The sequence below is a fragment of the Abramis brama genome, assembly GCF_963993115.1.
Source record: "Abramis brama genome assembly, chromosome: 8".
In the NCBI taxonomy this organism is placed as follows: Eukaryota; Metazoa; Chordata; class Actinopteri; order Cypriniformes; family Leuciscidae; genus Abramis; species Abramis brama.
Window position 1 is genome coordinate 41,849,904 of NC_139970.1, and position 20,370 is coordinate 41,870,273.

At 36.9% G+C, this 20,370-nt stretch overlaps 1 protein-coding gene across 3 annotated transcripts in view; it reads right to left on the reverse strand.

Moving 5' to 3' along the window:
• Positions 1-3,123: 3,123 nt before the first annotated feature.
• tanc1b (tetratricopeptide repeat, ankyrin repeat and coiled-coil containing 1b) overlaps positions 3,124-20,370 on the reverse strand; it is a 193,585-nt gene continuing 176,338 nt past the window's right edge. For 2 of the 3 annotated variants that reach the window (XM_084122374.1, XM_084122376.1), the window contains 8 exons: positions 16,513-16,646; positions 16,313-16,436; positions 14,510-14,685; positions 12,580-12,712; positions 10,112-10,203; positions 8,793-8,939; positions 6,730-6,830; positions 3,124-5,754 (listed from right to left, as the gene is read on the reverse strand). In XM_084122374.1, the coding sequence (XP_083978500.1) occupies positions 4,647-5,754; positions 6,730-6,830; positions 8,793-8,939; positions 10,112-10,203; positions 12,580-12,712; positions 14,510-14,685; positions 16,313-16,436; positions 16,513-16,646 (2,015 nt within the window). In that variant the 3' untranslated portion in view covers positions 3,124-4,646. The remainder of the gene's footprint in view (positions 5,755-6,729; positions 6,831-8,792; positions 8,940-10,111; positions 10,204-12,579; positions 12,713-14,509; positions 14,686-16,312; positions 16,437-16,512; positions 16,647-20,370) is intronic. The other variant, XM_084122375.1, reaches the window with a different exon arrangement.

Sequence of the window (20,370 nt, forward strand, 5' to 3'; positions counted from 1 at the left end):
TCTGCTGGACATATTTATGGCCCTCAACATCAACAGGGCCGAACTAATGACCACTGCATCTAACATTGGTGAGGAAACACACCAATTATTTCAGATATTTTCTTTAATGCTTTATTACATGTTCTAGAAAGCAAGAAATCAAATTGAATATCCTTCATGAACACTTCAAATATTTTACAATTATTATTATTATTGTTTAATTTTACACCCTGGCAACCATCTAGAACATCCTAGTATTGTGACCGTGAGTTTTGCACTGGCAGACATCACTCACATTTCATCAGATGTTCACTTCTTCAAAATGTTGAATAAGGAACGTGCGCCACGTGTGTTTTTGCTTTTTTATGTTCAAATTTAGTTTAAGGCGAGACACTGCAGGTGAATAGGGTACATTTTTTAACTAGCAGATATCACCATGAAACTTTCCCAGTTGATTACCTACATTAAGATGAGAAAAAAATGTATTACAAGTTTTCTGTAATTTAATGTTTAAATATGCAAATTATGCATTGTCTAATTAAATATGCGCTAATTTGCATATTTTTTAAAAACGAAATCTGAGTATTGGATAAAACCAGGTTAAAAATTATTTTTTCATTGTGTTCACATATTAGATGGGAAAAAAATTACAGAGGGATTTATGGATATCTACTTTTGTTATCCTGTAAATCAGAATATACTGTCAATAGCCTTAAAAAAATAATTTTCGCCATGTTTTTTGGAATAAAATGTTATATAAATCAGGCTAGGAATAATATATTTACAAATCCCTCTGGAAATGTCTTCATAATATAACTAGGTACAAGACTGGAAAGTTTGGTGTATATCGGTGCTACTGAAGTGGAGATTTTGAGAAAACGGGCTTTAAAAATTTATCATCAGCCAATGAGATTGCGCATTCAGCCCTATTACTTTCACGATTGGCTGCTGATAAAAAGGAAATGACCATATTTGGATCCGACAGGATTGTACAGGAGAGAGAGAGCTTTCTAACGGTATATATATTAGCAGAGGGATGATTTACAACGCCAACTTTTGTTGAATTTATGAGAAATCTACAGACGCAAACAGACAAAGTGTAGTAAAATAAAGACCTAAATGTGTATTTCTGACTTTTTTTCACCACAAGCCTGAAAGAAGACATGTTATTGAAGACAAATAACCCAAAATCGACTAGTGAAAAAAAGAAAAAGATGTTTTTGCCTGCCGTGTCTCACCTTAAGAAGATGCTGTAAATTGAATAGTTATAGGCGTATAGACCTTATGTAGCTCCGCCCCTTCATCAGTTTGTATTTCCACAGATCTTACAGATTTATGAATGAACCGCTCGTTTTAAAGTCTTCCCGGTGTCGTGCCGAAAAGTGATGGTCTGCCGAAAATTGATTGCATTATTGCAATAAGTAGAGGCTTCAATCATTTTGTTGTAAGTAGCTAGAATACTGCATTTTATGGGTTGTTTTCGACATTTAAAGGTATTTTAACAGGTAAAAAGGGCTGGATTGGTTGGTACACAACAGGTAAAATAATGCAGAGTCAAAAGGATAATTGCAAAAGAGATCATGTCTTTATTTTATATAGGCTACAGCTCAGCAGTAAGTCAAGTTATTGAAGGCTACAGTCTGTTTTCCAAATAGCCTACAAACACATATTCCATCGGCAACAACAGGTTTCTATTATTTCCTATAATCATGTAGGCTAAATGTCATAACGTTACCTGATTAAGCTATAAACTGCAAACACTTATTTGGCCACAATTGTTATTGTTATGTTAAAAGAAACGTTAAAGTATCACACAGACATACCTTTGCTATTACCACGGACATAAACTGATGGTTATTTCCACGTTATGTCTGTTTGATCCAGCTGTAGACGTAAAGAGATTGGGCGCAATCAATTTTCGGCGGACCATCACTTTTCGGCACGACACCTGTCTACGTTTATTTTGACATCCGCTTCAAACATTGCAGTGTTCATGATATTAATGTCGGTTGCATACAGCAACAGCAGGAAAACTCTTCTGTCCACAAACTGGTGCATTTCTCTGTCAAAGTTTTGTTTATTCATGAACTGAAAATAGCATAGACTAAACGATAGATTCTTGGGATTTAAGAATTGATATTGGCAGGGTTGCCAATTTTTAAGTTCTTTAACTTTAAGCACTGCGCTTTAACCAAGTCGCTAGAGCGATCTGTTATGCCACATTAAGTGTGCCAAAACGCTATTTATTGTTTGAATTTCTTATTAAAACTTAGACAATTTGAAAGCTGAGGCTTTCTTCCATATCAAAAGCAGGGTTGCAAATGTGGCTTGAGATTTACTTGGGCAGAGTGTGTGAGAGTGCGAGACAGAGCCTGAAAGCGTGCGTCTCACGCCAAATGCATGAAAGTTGATGAAAAATGAGAAGAGCTGTAGCCAAGTTCATCAACCCTGCCCACATCCAAGTGTGGAGACACGATTTATGTAGGTTTCAGATTTAAAGGGGTTATTAGGCATAAAGGTTTGAGTGGGTTTCAGGGCTTAAAAAGATATATAATAGCAGGCAAATTGGTGTGATTGACATGATTAACCAATAAAATCGTAAGAATCGGCTGCAGGGTGGAGTTTGTGGAAAGTTGTGATGACACCATGAATTTTTTTAACAGTTCAATGGAAAACCGCACAAATAAATCCATTTTAAATACAGAATGCAGTAATGGATTGCAACTCATGAAGCAGCTATTGCAAAAAATACACATTTTTGCATACAACATATGTACCTATTAAAACCAATGTAACCTTTTATATAATTAATTGCAGGCCTATTTATTTTTCTTTAATTATTTCATATTGACTTTAGCATGCACTCACACTCAGATGACCTCAATAGTTTCATATTCATAAAGCATATTTCCATTTCATATTTATTTGAAAGTAGCTGCACAAAAATAGTTTTGATGGCTATAATATTGAGTGTGGGTAATAAAATATTAAACATGGGCGATTGTAATAAGCATGTGTCCAAACCGTTGCCTATTTGGACATGTATTTATTTGCGTATGTTTTTCTTTAATCTTAACTATCTTGTCCAAATTACAGCGCAACACTTCAAAGGGATTAATAATAATAATAATAATAATGAAGAAATACTTTTTCCAGTGGGATTTTTATTTCCCGTAGATGGATCATGGCAGAAATAAATTCATTTTTAATACAGAATGCAGTAACAGATCGCAACGCATGAGGCACCAATTGCAGAAAAAAATAATATATATATATACACATTTCAAATAACATCTGCCCATCTCAAACGCATCACTTTTATAGTTCGAATTATATTTTATCTCCAATTCTTTCACATACACTATAACATGCATTCAAACTCAGATGGCCTCCATAGTTTCATACTCATAAAACATTTCCGTTTCATATTTATCTTAAAAGTAGCTGTGCAAAAATAACTATATAAAATATATTGCTTTGACAGTTACCAAGCCAGAGGCGCCGCAAATAAATTAACCTAGTCAGGAATAACAAGCAGGAAAGAACGTTTCAACATTGTAGGGTAATATACAAACAGACCAGATACAAGTTTAATAACCGCAAACATCATGTCAACCAAAAATGCATGAAAAACTCAAAATACACTTGTTTGTAGATAAATGGTCAAATAATGGTCTTCACATGAAGGTGTAAAACACACGTGTAATATTTACAGAGTGGAGGTTGAGAGCTCAGTCTGCACAGGTTCATGATCTCGACGTCTCTCCACTGATTCAGTGCGGTCAGTGACTTCACACGGTTACGGGTCATCATGGTCCCTTTTGAAGGGCATAAAAATAGCCATCCAGATGCTCAACTCGTTCATGTTCACAGGGCTTGGAGAAAACGAGACTTAAATCAGCTGATAACTGCACCAGCCAATCAACAGAAGTCTGAACTTTTCATATACTGCACTTCTTTTAAGAATTTATATATATATATATAACACTATTATTATTATTATTTTCTCATGATCTTTCCACTTCCTACATATGAATTACTTCAAATGGATGAACTGAAACATTCTTTTACAATATGGAAAATAGCAATTATGAAGAATAAGTATGTGGGTCCAAACTTTTTGACTGTATATTGTAAATCTATGCTTATACAAACACTTCCATTCAACAGTTCGGGGTCGGTAAGATTTTTAAAATGTGTTTGAAATAAGTCTCTTCTGCTCACCAAGGATGCATTTACATGATCAAAAATACAGTAAAAACTGTAATATTGCAAAATATTATTACAATTTCAAATAACTGTTTTCTATGTGATTATATTGTAAAATGTAATTTATTCCTGTGATGATTCAACATCATTACTCCAGTCTTCAGTGTCACATGATCCTTCAGAAATGATTTGAAGGTTAAGAAACATTTCTGATTATTATCAATGTTGAGAACAGTTGTGCTGCTTCATATTTCTGTTGATACATTTTTTCAGGATTAAAAAAGAATCTTTTGTAACATTATAAATGTCTTCACTGTCACTTTTGATCAATTTAATGCATTTATTTCTTACTGGCTCCAAACTTTTGAACTGTAGCGCGCACACACACACACACACACACACACACACAGGGTCTGGAATCATCCCTCCATCTGAAGTGTGTTTTCGAGCGGATGCTGCTAAACATTAGACTCTATGAATGATCTCTTTGGTTTGATTGACGCTACATGACTGGTGTTTTCTCGAGCTGAAGCGGACTGCTTCTGCACACTGTCTGTGAATGAATGTGCCATGGCCAGAACCGGTTTGGGTTCTTTACGGCAGAACTCTTTCGCATGCAGACTGCCGTTGTGCAGGCCGATCGCAGGACCCTTGAGCTGCTCGTAATACGACCCGGACGGTCTGGCTAACGCGATCTCCCCAGACGCCACGAGACCTTCAGTGGAGTGACTCTGCCGGCCTCGAGACACCGGCGCCGGCGGCTGCAATCGGGCCGTTTTGTCCATGATCCCCATGAAGGGTCGAGGTTTATACTCCACAGAGCCTGTCTGGCTGATTTTAGGTTTGTCCTTGATGCGCACATCCGGGCCTTTATCTGATAAACTGCTGCTGGACGCCAGGCTGCTGGTGGAGCTGGAAACCCTCATGCTGGGGTCTTTTCTGAGCTCTTGAGCTCCACAGGTCACGGACAGGACCGTCCCGTCCAGGGATGAGTGCACTTGGACATGGTGAAGATCCTCGATTTCTTGGCGTCCCGCATCAGTGTTAGCGGTTGGTAACGGGCTGATGTCGATGCCCGGTCCGGCCTTTAACACGCTGGAAATATGCCGGCTAGGGATCGGACTCGAGGGCGCGTACTGCGACTGGCTTTTAGTGTTTGTTGGTCGAGAGGAACTCACCTGTGTGGATCCGAGGTGCGTGTTGGTCTTGACTATCTGCGCCTGTTTGCTGGGCTGTAAAACGAGGCTCTTTTGAGGCTCTCTGTGTGGATGTCGAAGGCTTTGTTTGTGAGGCGGGGAAACCGAGCGGCCGTTAGAAGTTCTGTTTAGCGAGTAGATGTTTTGGGACCAGGCCTCAGAGTCGTCGTCGTCCTCTTCCTCCTCGACGCACACCTCCTCCTCCTCCTCCTGGTCCTCCTGTGGGACGCTCAGCTCCTGAGGTTTGCTCTGACTGCGCTGCATCTGTTTACACTCGTCCTCCACACGAGCCAGCAGACGGCAGATCTCGCGGTTGTTCGGGCAGAGCTTGGACGCCTCGTGCAGGTCTGATAACGCTGCGCTGAACTGTCTGTGAGTTCAGAAACACATGAGAACTGAGAAGGGTCATGCAGACAATTCTGTCTTTCTAAGAGAGCCAGGAAAATTAACTAATCATTCATAGATCTTTTTCAAAAAAATAATGACACAATAGTCCATTATGTATAATGTTTTTGGTATGGAATGAATTATTATATACATAGAGTATTAAAAATAGTCATCTTTTATTATTATTATAGTTAATATTAACAACTCTTTCCCTGCCTTTGATGCACATTTCAGGCTTTCCGTGTTTTCAGTGTTATACGGTACCTGATGTTTCAGATTTTCATACAACTAAATATTCTAGGGGCCATGAAACTTTTGTGAAAATGATCCAAAATGCTGGAAGTGGCTGGCAAACTTTAAAATAAAAATGCTGGTGGGGAAAGCGTGAACAAAAATCATTCTTCATAATTATAATCAACATTTCTTTCACTCCATCCACCATTTTGGATGGGTTTTGTATTAATTATCAATTATATTACAATAATAAAGTCGAAAGTTTGGAATAATTTTCTGTTTTTGAAAGAAGTCTCTTATGCTCATCATGGCTGAATTTATTTGATAAAAATATTACAAATTAAAATAACTTTTTTATTTGAATACATTTAATTATTTTACTGTCTTTAGTGTCACGTGAACCTTCAGAAATCATTCTAATCTGCTGCTCAAGAAACATTTATGATTATCATCAATGTTGAACACAGTTGTGCTGCTTCATATTTCTGTGGAAACCGTGATACTTTTATGTTTTCCAGGATTATTTGATGAATAGAAAGTTCAAAAGAACAGTGTTTATTAGAAATAGAACCTTTTGTAACATTACAAATGACTTTACTGTCAAGTTTGACCATTTTAATGCATCCTTGCTGGATAAAAGTATTACTTTCTTTCTTGACCCCACACTTTTGAATGGTAGTGTATCACGGTTTACACAAAAATACACAAAAGACGGTCTTCTGACCTGCTGCTGCGTTTGGCTCTGGCTCTAGCGTAGTACGCCTCGTAGGATTTGGGTTTGAGCTCCAAGGCCTTTGTTGCAAACTCCTCAGCCAAGCCAAAGTCCTGTCAGAGAGAGAAAAGAAAGAGAAACTGAGAACAGCAATCAGCCAGAGTTGCTGAATTTAGATTCACACCACAGGACTGCGGAATAGCTGTAAATCGGTCCAAATAATAGGTGATTTAATTAATGAACTCTTCAGTTGTTGTTCATTGTGTCATTAATCAAAGGTGCCGGCTGGAAATTGGCTCTGTATTGTGTCGGGACACCTTTTGGAGCTGGGCTATTACTTCTAAATAGACCTTCGAATCAATTCAAGCCCTCAGAGAGTCATTTGCATCTTTCTCGTCTTGCTGTGTCTGACATTTTGAGCGGTGAAAAAAACACAGTCTGATTGATCCAGATCAGGAGAACTAGCAGGGCGTCTCTATACCTCGGCTCACTGCTCCAGATGGGCACAAGATCTTGCCATGAAGCATAAGAAGAATAATTGATGATTAATTATTATTAGGACTGTGAATTTCTATAATTTTATTTGGGGATAAAGTAATTGATGTCATCAATATCGCAAAAACTATGTGGGGAAAACTCCAAATAATAAATGTTATTTTATAAATAAATTTACTTGAGGAATGTGATTTTTGGAATTTTCCTCTTTTAATATATTTTTATTTATTACATTTTTTCAGCTTTGTGATTGTTAAAGTGTAGAATTCAGAAACCCTTGTTGTTAGTGACACCGGTGGCCGTTTAGTGAACTGTAGCTGCAGATAATTGCTCGTGATCGCACTCATACACACGTAACATACAAGAGACTGAATGTGATTCAATGCCCTCATATACTAACGAAGTAGTTCTTTTTTGTTCTTTGCTTGGAAGTAAAACTAAGTTGGAACCTTTGCAGCGATATACTGTTAACGAACATCTAGACGCCGCCCATGTGACGTTTAGATGAATATGTAAATATATGCCGCGCTTTCCTCTCAATAACAATATAAACACACAACAAAAATGACAGCAGTGAGAAAGCATCTGATCATAGAGATGTGGATGTTTGCACCAGCTGTGCGATTCACCGGCATCATGTCGACAGATGAGCTCATTAAAATTACACTGTTATTATAGTTTGATTATTAAGTATATTTGAGGCTATAGATAGACTATATATAGATCTGGTTATGTGAGACTATAGATTGAATTAATCCCTTTTCGTTGCATGACACATTGACATTACAGTACAGAATGGCTCTTTCGGCATTATTCTGAACATTGTACAAGCATTAGTTTCAACGGAACAGAAGAGAGGCTCTTGGGAGCGCCAGCATCACATCCTTTGGATTTTCCCGGTGAAACCGTGTAGAGGCTTTCATAGACAACCTAGGAAGTTGGGAATGTCTTGTTTTTTACGTTTCATCACAAGATGTTCACACTTAGTCCAAAAAACCCCCACATTTTTTCTTACACTATTTATTACAAATATTTTTGTTAACTTAAATAAATCTGAAATAAACATTTTAAATAAAACAATATAAACATTTTTTTTTACTAATAGTAGAAATACAAATATAATATAAATATAACTAAGATAAAATAAGTTCAAGAAATAAAATAAATTACTAAATCTAAAAGTGAAATAAAAATAGAAATATAACTAGAAAGCACTAACAAGGAAGCACATACAATTACTAAAACTTCACTAACTTTTTTTTTACATTAGACATTTTTTATTTGAATTCAAAATATTAATAAATACTGCAATATTATATAAATATTACTAATATGACACTGCCAGTCTATTGTGTGGGTTGTAAAATATTTTTGATAATTGATGTGTGGAAACCTTGATGTCAGAATTCATATCAAAATTAAAAATCTGGATGTCATTTATGTCTATCTCCTGATGAATTTAAACACGTCTGCAGAAAGCTCAAATAATCAGCCGACTGTTCAAACGAGGCATAAACAAAGGAGAGCCGGTGTCCGGTGAGGTGTGTGTGTAATGATCTCTGATGCTGCTGGTGTCTTACATTGGTTTTCCGGCGACAGCGGGAGAGATTGAGATACAAAGACACGCGCAGTTCCTTAAAGGCCTTCAGCTCGTCACCGAATCCCTCTCTGGGAAACTTCCTCAGCGCGTACTGATACCGCTGAGCCGCTTCCTTCATCTTCCCTCTCTGAGGAGAGAGAGAAAAGAGTCATCAATCACTCCTTCCAGCTGTGCAGATCATCCTGACACAAACGTCAATCTGTTAAATGTCACACACACATCATCTGCTCATTTGTGCTCTGATAACAATCACTCAATATGTCATCATTTCCAGTCCCATTTCTCCTGGATTAAAGCTCACCGCTTTGACAAGGCATGTGCAGAAAATCATTCCCATTTTTATTTTAAATAGCATTCAGACACTAATATCACACATCAAAACTCATGTCTGGAATACTAAATTATGATTGGTCAATTGCTCACCTATATATATATATCTCAAAGGTCGCATTAACCTAAAAAATGATGCTCAGTCTTTGTTCAACTTTCTTTTCACAATATAAATAAATGTATATCCTATGCTTGCCTTGTAAGTTTGTGAATAAAAATGAAAATGTGAATGAAAACAAAAGCTGTTTAATGTCTTGTTATCATTAAAATATGAAAATTAAAATGACGGGTAATAAGATTATGACGGAATTTTTCAGTAGAAGTATTGGTGATAATGACCGTAATTTATAAAAAAAGATGCTATTAAACAAATAATGTATTTAAAATACTGTATGTTGTGTCTACAGCAATTTGGAGCATTTAATGTAATTAATTGTAATTAATCACACCTAACATATATATATATTTTTTAAATCTAATAAACTCTTAAAAAGAGAGGCTTTTTGGATGTTTAATTTACAAACCATGTCCCCTCTAGGTTTAAAGTCCCCTCTTGTTTCATATAACTCTTTTTTCCCCGTTTCTTTTATATGGACACATTGTTTATGAACAGAATTTCTTTTCCTGATGTGTTATTGTTCCCATTATTTATTTGCTGTCCCAGATGGAATTAAACTGGCGTCTATGAACTATTTATTTGACTGTTTAAGCTTAGGTTCATATGTTTACCTTTTTTTCTTCTTTTTTTTTCTGATGTGTAATTGTTCCAACATTGTTTGTAATCATCATCCACTGTTTCAGATGGACTTAAACTGGAGTCTGAGGACTGATTATTTGATTGTTTAATCATGATCACTTTGAAGACCTGCAGCCGAAACGTTTGTCAACTTTATCTCCTATCTATAATAAAAGATTTTTAGAGTGCAGACCTTTTTTGCATTTTAAATCTATTGACAGAAAAACTTGAACCTTATACAGCAGGTTTCCTTCCTCCATGAGCTTCTGCAGGAGGATGATGAGGATGTCGGGTTTGGAGGTCGCCATCGCCCAGGCTGCGTTACCTAGGATACAGAGGGAGAGAGAGAGAGAGAGAGAGAGAGAGAGAGAGAGAGAGGTGGTCCGTCACATCAAACCGCTCTTTAAAAACACAGCTTAGGAGAAGAATGTAACTGGCGTGAAATAAAGTTACCTAAAGAGTGTACCTGTTCGATCATAAGGTGACGTTCTGTAGCCTGATGATGGTTTTAGTGAAAGCAGTTAAAAGAGAGAAGAATGAAAAACAGCAGAAAGAGACATGCAAAGAGAAAATACAGCATCACACATTCACCTCAGTCACACCAGACGAGACAGAGCGTCTCTTTCACGTTCACACCAACACCACAGTTTCCACTGAAGAAAACTGACCACAAACACTGGCTTCAAAACTAAATAACATAAATCAGGGATAAATCCCGAGCTAAGGTTCATGAGGGAACTGCAGGCGCTGATGGAAATCTAATAATTGATTTTTTTTTTTTTTAAATAAAACCCATCAAAATAAAACACTAAAAAATATTAAATATTTAATTTGTTTACCTGCATGTCATGTGACCATTAACTGATATCAGAGAACTGTGAACATGTGGATGTGATGTTAAAATACTGAAATATTATCTGAAAATCTCTGGGGAACTTAAAGTAAATATTTTACATCAAAGCGGTTTGGCTGACAAAAATGTTTGTGAATCTCTGATGTAAAAAGGCGCCTTTGACGGACACTACGGGTGGGATGCACCAATGAGGATTACGATTACATCTAGATTAAATAAAGGTTTATATAATAATTATGTTGCACCAAACTTTAAACTTTGCTTAAAAATGAGCAGACTAGCATTTAAACCATCATGTTGTTCCTGGTTTTAATTTACATTTAAAATAGATTAACTTTGATCTTGTTGCTCCAGTAAAACGCTCAATTATTTAAATCTCAGTTAGGGATTAACTTCAAATTTACAGGTCAGGAGGTTCAATTTTAACACCGTTGCGGTTTAATTACAAAAACGAATCAATCATGGCAGACAAAATTACTCAGATGAAGGTTTTAATCACAGATAGAATTTTAATCCCTGATTTGTTAATCTGTGTTTAAAATTAAGTGGTGCAACACATCTTGAATTAAAATAAATCTGAGATTAACAAATCCTTGATTAGCTCTAAATGTATAATCCGTATTGCTGCAACCCATTATTTTATATATACTATATTATAACTCATTAGATTTTATATACTATATTTTTAGTTTTGCTATGCTGGAAACTTTACTTGCCACTTTATTTTCATTAGAACGGCCCATTTTCACTGTTGCACAGCATTTAATCATCACAATATATCTGATATTATCTAATATTGTCTGTCACATTGATCTGACATCGCTAGCTTTAATCTAAATTGCTATCACGACGCGTTAGCATTTCGCTAGCCTGTTAACCTGCCATCCGTGCTTACCGTTTTTTTCTCGCGCGCGCATACGTCTTTTACGAGTCCATCAAACGACTGTGGTGAGTCGGATCAGTCAACACACGGTGAGTCATGTCATCTCCTATTGTTGTCACTTGCACTCCCTGCCACATGTGTATCATAGCATTCTCTGTCAGCAGTGAGGGCTTCACATGTGATAAATGCAGGGAGATAGTCAGGCTGACGGAGAAGATTTCAGAACTAGAGACACGCATCCAAACTTTAATCGAGGATAGTAAGAATGCAAGGGCTTTAGATACTGCTTTGGATGCGTCTAGCTTAGTGAACGCTAAATGATAAAATGTAAATGATAAAAACCGTTTGACATTTGTGCTGGCTACTGAATACAGGCCACCAGGGCACCATACAGACTTTATCAAAGAATCAGAGTTTCTTTCAGAGTTAGTACTGGCTGCAGATAAAGTCCTAATTGCTGGTGATTTTAATATCCATGTAGATAATGAAAATGATGCATTGGGATTGGCATTTACAGACATTCTGAACTCTACTGAAGTTAGACAACACGTGTCAGGACCCACTCTTTGTCGTAATCATACTTTAGATCTAATATTGTGAATCAATGTTGATACTGTTAAAATTCTGCAGCAGAGCGATTACATCTTATTTATTAATTAAATCAGCTCAAGTCAGTGGAAACACGGCAACACACACACACACACAGGTCTGTGATGCAAGAGCTTCAGGAGGAAAGATGTGATTGGCTAATAAATATCACAAGCTCATGTTATTGATGATAGTGGCCTATTGACAAATGGTCCATTTCAGTGAATTAATTCAAAACTGTGACTCAATAAAAAGGTGCCTTGATTCTATTTGTTGTATTTTACTTCTTTCAATTATGACTAAAAAAAAAACCCATCACACTTTTTCATTTCAAAGCAAAATGTATCATTATCATCCAGTCGAAGTGCAGATCTCACCTAGTTTGGCTCCTTTCTTCAGTAAGGTCAGCACAACGGAGGTGTTTCTGCAGCCGATGGCTCGATCCAGCGGCCTCATGCCACTGTAGTCCACATGCTCGATCACAGCACCCTTCTCAACCAGATAATGAACCTGCAAAAAAACATGCTTCAGATCATCACTGTCAACCTGTGGCTGAGATACTGTGTTAGAATGAATTTCATTACTTCAACACAAGTTTCATGAAAATGTAGGGTTAGGCTGGCGACACACTGGTTGCGTGGTGTGAGTGTGGCGTTTCTGTTGCGTGTCAGCTGCGTGGCGTTTTCTATGTCTTTGCACACCAGAAACGTGTCCAACGCTGATGCTGCTAGGTGACATATGATAAGCCTCATTTGGTGATATATTCGACATATGGGGACAGAGTTGTGGAAGGCCTATACTTCATGTTAAACATAAATATATAGCAGCAAAGACAACGTCGGCAGTATTGACGGCAAAATAGGCCACAGAATATTTCGTTCTTGACAGGTGCAATATTTGAAAATTTATAATATTTTTTTAATTACATTTATATCTGCATTTATGTCAAAACCTAGAGACTTTCAAACATCAAAATGTCATTTATTAATATGTATTCGTGTCAAAATGACATTTTTCATTGTATTTCATTTTTCATTCCATTGAAAAGGAAATCTTTTCCTATTCTATTTTGCCTGCAAACGCTTGCAACACGCTTGCGAAAAATAGGCGTCGGTTCTATTTCTAGCATGCACGTGTTTTCTGCGCGCCTGAGACGCGCGTCACGCAGGTAGTGTGCAAGCTCTAACCTGTCAACAAGGGAGCCGAAATAAAAACGGACACGCCACGCAGCTGAGACGCTCACGCCACGCAGCCAGTGTGTCGCCTGCCTTAGTCAGATCATTTTTATAAAGAAATAACATTTTCAGATAAAGAAATTAACACTTTTATTCAGCAAGAATGCATTAAATTCGACAAAAGTGACGGTAAAAATCTATTTTAAATAAATGCTGTTCTTTTGAATGCTCTATTTTTCAAAGAATCCTAAAAAAAGTCAGTGTTTCCATAAAAATATAAAGCAGTACAACTGTATTCAACATTGATAATAATAATAATAAATATCAGCATATTAGAATGATTTCTGAAGGATCATGTGACACTGGGGACTGGAGTAATGATGCTGAAAATTCAGCTTTGATCACAGGAATGCATTTTAAAATATATTCAAATATATTCGCATAGAAAACAGTTATTTTAAATTGGAATAATATTTCACAATATTACAATTTTTACTGTAAATTTGATCAAATAAATGCAGCCTAGGTGAGCAGAAGAGACTTCGGTAACACTTTCTTTTACAGTGTCCTTGTTACATAATTATGTTACATGTACTTACCATAGTATTAACAGTAAATTATGCATAATTGCATGCAACTAATCCTCAACCAAACCCTAATCCTACCCTAACCCTATAGTAAGTACATGTAGTTGTTTAATATTACTCAGTACTTAAATATATAATTACACTGTAACAATGACACCTCAAAATAAAGTGAAAAAATCTTGCCAACCTAAACTTTTGAATGGTAGTTTATAAATAATTACCTCTTTTATTTTGACTAATTATGGCTATTTATTCCCCGATGTGTCTCATTTTTTCCCCCTCAACTGATTGCACACATCTCACAATAGTAAAACCAATTGTTATCCATCAAAATAGATTTTAGTTTCACCAAACAGCACCACATTGTCAGATAACTGATTACCTTCAAATCATATTGTAATTCTGCCTCCTGTTAATTACCAATTCAAAATCTGGTTTCTCTCATAATCTGATGCATCAGTCCTGCGACTTCACACAACCGTATCTCACATGAAAAAGAGGTTCGTGAGCTTTAATCGCAGCTCTACAATATGCTATTCACTTACGATGTCTGCGTCTCCGTAGAAGGCTGCCAGGTCTAGCGGTGTGCGTCCATTCTTGTCTGAGTGGTCGATAACTGCACCCTTTTCCACCAAAAACTGAACGACGTTCTTGTGTCCTTTTAAACATGCCCAGCTGAGGGGAGTTAACCCTTCCTTATCCACCGACGCTAAAGAGGCTCCTGGGAAAAGCAGAGGATGTTCGTTTGACCTCTTGCTGGAAACTTGCCACTTTATCTCAACAACGGACTTTCAAACAACAGGTTTGCTCTTTTACTTTTTTTTCAACATCGACACTGTTATTGAATGGAACTGACTCAAGCTGAATAATGAGACTGTTTTCTGTCTTTATAGCTGAATTGAACTTGTTACATAATTGATGAACTGGAGTTATTGAACTGAACTGAATCAACACTGAATAATGACTCTATTGTCTTTTTAGAGCTGCTTTACAGCAGAATGTGAATTTGTCTCATGAAGTTTGCAGCATTGATTCTGTTATCTCTAGGGCTGCTCCTGACTAAAGAATTTTCTAGTCGACTAGCAGTCATTAATTTCAGTCATATTATGATATTCATTTAATTATTTAAATATATATTGGGGGGTGGCATTGAAAAATGGTTTGAGTTTCAGGAAAAAGAAAGAATATTATAGATAATACTGCTTAAATTGTTCTACATCACGATCTCGATTCAGACACCCACGCAATCTTATTCCTAATTGACGATTCGTCTGCGTCTATTAAACCTTTGACAAAATCACACTGAAACATTCAGATGTGTGTTTGTCATCATGTCGAAGTGATTATAAAAAAAGAAATTCAGTCACAATTTGAAGAAAATGTTTTGCTTTTCATGAGACTTTGTGACTGACTTCTTTTTCAAATTTCATGTCCTTTTTAAATATATATATATATATAAAAGTGTTTGTTCGCCACAATGTTTTGGTTTTCCTACATCTTTATACTTTTAGTTGTACAAATCATCACATTGAAAATAACATTAAAATGGGATAATATTTAGAGCTATGAAGTACTGGAAAAAGTGAAGCACTTGAAGTTGCAAGGCAACTTAAAAGGCAGCAATTGCAAAAAAATGATGCAGTATTTATTTCGATAGTCCACTTTAGACATTCTACTAACGATAAAGCCCCTTTCACACAGCGCATTGATCCTGGGAAATTGCCGTAAATTGCTAGAGTGCCTTTTGTGTGAATGCAAACACATCCTGGGATTGATGCCGGGATGGGGACCTAGTAACATTGCCGGGATCCGACCCGGAACTGTGTAAACAAAAGCCAGGACCAATCCCATAAGGGGTGTGTCGTAGTGATCACATCCTGACGTCACGTGTCTTTACGGGATCTTTACTGGATGTGTGTGAACGCACTCACAGATTCCGGAAAATCACTGGCAGTGTGAATGAACCAAAATCAAACGATCCCGGGATTCCGTGTATTTTCCGGAATCTCTGTGTGAAAGGGACTTAAGTAACTTTGCAACTACATGTCAACTAACTCTCATTAGAGTATTAGTAGACTGTAATCAGTAGACGGTTAGGTTATGGTTAGGTGTTAGGGTTCGGGTTAGGAGAATAAGTTGACTTGTAGTTTCCAAGTTATTTATAGTCAGTATAAAGTCTGTTAGAGGATCATCAGAATAAAGTGTTAGCAGATATTAAGCACACTCTACTAATACTCTAATGAGAGTTAGTTGACATGTAGTTGCAAATTTACTTATAGTTAGTAGAATGTCTAAAGTGGACTATCGAAATAAAGTTACCGATTATAAAAAAAGTTTAGACAACTCACCTTTAGATAAGAGGAAATCGGCCGTGCTGAGATGCCCCTCGCACGCGGCCACCATCAGCAGTGTGCGGCCCTGTTTGTCACTTACATTCACATCCGCCCCATGTTGCAGCAACAGATCTGCAATCTGCAAGATATATAAATATTCATATTAATATTCAGTACTGCTGTTTGTGTGGTTCAGGTGTTTTGCAGCATCCCACCTGCCAGTGTCCCTGTCGAACTGCGCAGAACAGGGCGCACGCTCCTCTCCTGTTCACCTGCTGAACCTGCGCCCCCCGCTCCAACAGGAACTCACACACCTCCAGCTTCCCCCGTCCTGCAGCCGCAGTCAGACCTACGGGCATTCGTTATATCGTTAACTAAAAACAAAAACATTTTTATTTCTTGAAATAAAATAAAAATCGCTGAAATAAAAGCATTTAAAATTACAACATTTCTCATTTTCATTCTGAAATAACTAAAGCTAAGAATTACAACATACTAAAAACTGTACAGACATATATTTTAAAAACAAAACAAAAACAAAATTACAAAAATTTTAACTAAAATGAAAATATACAATTAAACTGAATGAACAAAAATGAACAATAGAACATCATCGATATTAAAATAACACCGGTAAACAGAAATGCAAAAAGTTACACACTATTTTAATGTATTATTAAATAAATAGTGGTGCATATAATTCATGTTATAGTTTTTGGGGGAAGTTCTATATAAATAGATATAAATTAAATGGTAACACTTTACAAAAAGGATTCATTAGTTAACTACTTTAGTTAACAGAAAAATGAACAATACTTCTACAGCATTTAATAATCTTAGTTAATATTGATTTCATCATTTTCGAAAACATTATTAAAATATTTAATATAATTATATATAAATAATAATAATAATATAATATAAAATGAAATGTCAAAATACAAAAGTAGAATCTAGTAATTAAAATAATTCTAAGACAATATGAACAGCATAATTGTATTTAGTTTATGGTTCCAAGATATATAATCTCTACTTGATGCATTAATATTCAATGTGCATCATATGTGTGTGTTAATCTGCATTTTACAGTTTATCACATCAGGACTTATAGCACTGATTCCAGAACTGATGACAGTATTACAAAAGAATAATTATAGTAATATTTAAAGGATAGTAAATGCTTCAGCCAGAGAATCAGAAGAGATCACTCATAGATCATTAATTAGAGCAGTCTCTCTCCTCATAACGAACAGACTGTGTTCTGGAAGCTTCTCTCTGGCCAGAACATTCATGTCGGGTCTGACGGGCTCGTCTAGGACACCAGGACAGATGGTCACATGACTAACAGCTCTCTGCAGTCTGAGTGAGATTAAAGGACCGGGACTCTACACATCCACACGGCCGGAGTGACAGCGTCCATTTGGAGAAGACGCCTGTGCCATTAGTGATGTCTTCAAGAATCACAACATCCATCCATACCAAAGAGTGACGCTTTTATTCAGAAGCAGAAAGATGGAGTGATGCAAAAATACGGAGAGGGACGCATCATAAACTATTCCAGAACATGTCTCAAGGGCTTTTTATTGCTCTGGTGTTTCAGGATCAAAATTGAAGTGTTACTCTAAGGCCGTGTGTCCACTAATGCGTTTTGGCAGAGCAGCATTTTTTTCAGTTGATGATACGGAATATCCGCGAAAGTGTTACTAGTATCTCATTTCACACATATTTTGTTTCTGTGTTGATTCTATATTAAAATGACGATACAATGTAACGTATTTTCTCTGGCTCTTGTTTTAAATTATTTTGTTCCGTTGCTTGTTGTCATGACGACTGTTGACGTTGTACAAGCAGAATGTGGCGGTTGGTCGGTGTGGTATTAGTCCTGCCTCTCCTCCACTGTGATTGGACGGTCGGGTAAAAAGTGACAGTAGCTAAGTTTCCATCTACTTGTCAATCGAATTATCTGAAGTTCGGTAAAAAAACTCATGCGAATAAAGCTGGTGAAAGTGTGTTTCCATCCAACGGCTTTAAAGCGAATAAAAACCTGTGCGTAATGGCGCCACATGCTGTTTTGCGATCAAATTGGTATATCGAATTGATTTGAGACATTTTAAGGTGTTTCCATTCATTTTCACACTGAATTGCACAACATTCAAGCAAACATTTGCGAACAAAGTTTTGCTAGACAAAATGGATCACGCCATCTACCTAACAAATGATCAATATTGCACAAGTTGTAATAGTGCTTATGTGCCAGCTGATAGCGACATATCAAGCTATAATAAGAAAACAACGACGCTATCAACACATTGCTATGATGATGCAGATGCACGTAAATGCCCGATGATATTCGGCAAATAACGTTTCAATCAGCGTTTATTGCATAAGCCGTATATCGATCAAGATAAAATCCGATGAGACCGAACGCATTTCATTTGAGTCGATATTCATGAAATTCAATCGAATTTTACTGTTTCCATAAGGCATTTTTCATTCGATATCACTTAATTCGGATAAAAACGTGTGGATGGAAACATAGCTAGTGATGAGCGCTGCGTTTAACCCAAAATATGCATTACTTTCGGCGACCTGTAAAAAACGCTCAGTGCCTCGTTACGCTCATGCCGTTTTAAAAACGCGGCGCTCCCATTGAAAACAATTTAAAAAATACGCTAGCCGCGTGAAAAAATGCTTCGGTGGACACACGGCCTAACAGTATTCACACTGATCTCAGCGAGCCGAGGGTAAATCAGTTGATCTGTCCATGTTTTCTGGTCATGGTGTTTCAGTCGTCTTTAACTCCAGGCGTGTTTCAGCAGACCTGCGAGCTCATATACTCCATTATTTGCTGCTCGAGAAACAAACCAGACAGAAAGAAGCCAGAAAGCTGTCTTTTTATATCCACAAACACCACAACAAACAACAGTGAACTTTCACTCGGATCAAGAACATGTCCAGGTCACGTGTGACTTCAAAAAAATCAATCAATTTTTTTTATTTTGCTTGGAAAATCAAGCATATTTTTTAGAACCAAAATGCAATTTTACATTTTCATTACATTATTTTGATTACAGTTAAGCACATTTAAGCAGGGTTCACTGTGGACGTCCCACCTGGGACTGAGACACCGCATCTGCTACCCTGAGCTGTCCCACACAATCCCCCACAATGCAACTGTATAAACAGTTGGAATCTGCAGTCTGGATCACACACAGCATATCTGACACACATCAAAGGGCTCAAATCATGAGGAGTCAAAATCTCTTTGATCTTTCGTGATAAAAGAGTTCATTGTGCTGTGAAACACACCGCAACTTTCACAACTCAAAAGTTCTTCCACATTAAAAAAGATGACAGAAATCTATCTATCCATCCATCCATCCATCCATCTATATATTTATCTAGCAACCTAGCAACCACTCAAATACTGTAACAACACCCTATCATTCATTTAGCACCCTAGATAGTGCAACTTCTGATGACAACACTGTAAACTATCATTGACATTTGCTCACACATTAACTACAGCAGAATCCATCCTGTGCTGTTAAATCTGTCTGCATATACATTTAGTCTTTGAATTTTCATCAAAGATAACTAACATGATTACATTTCTTGATATAAAATGCTGTGAAAACGGGTAAAACTACAATTAGTGAACAGACGGTGAGTTCTTCGATTGATGCAGCAATGTGTAGAGATTCATGCTCATTTGCATAAGGAAATGCTTCAAACGAGTCAAATGAGGACGACTCTCCGTCTTTCATAATGTTTTCAGCATTAAGCAGGACTGCAATTTCAACTACCTAGAAACTCAATTACTGTATGGCCTTGATAAACAGCAACACATAAACAAAAGCCCAGCAAACAGAAAAGTTCACTCAGGGAAACACACATTTCAACAGGAGAAAACAGGAGTTATTCCTAAAGCCTTTTATAATGCATCTGCTGAATCCAGAGCACTCGATAGGGAGAACACAAGAGAAATGTGTGTCTGGAGGTCTGATAATGGAAGTGACCTTCATCTCAGCTGTGTTTGTTAGTGGGATTCTGTGGAGAGAGGTTTGATCCTG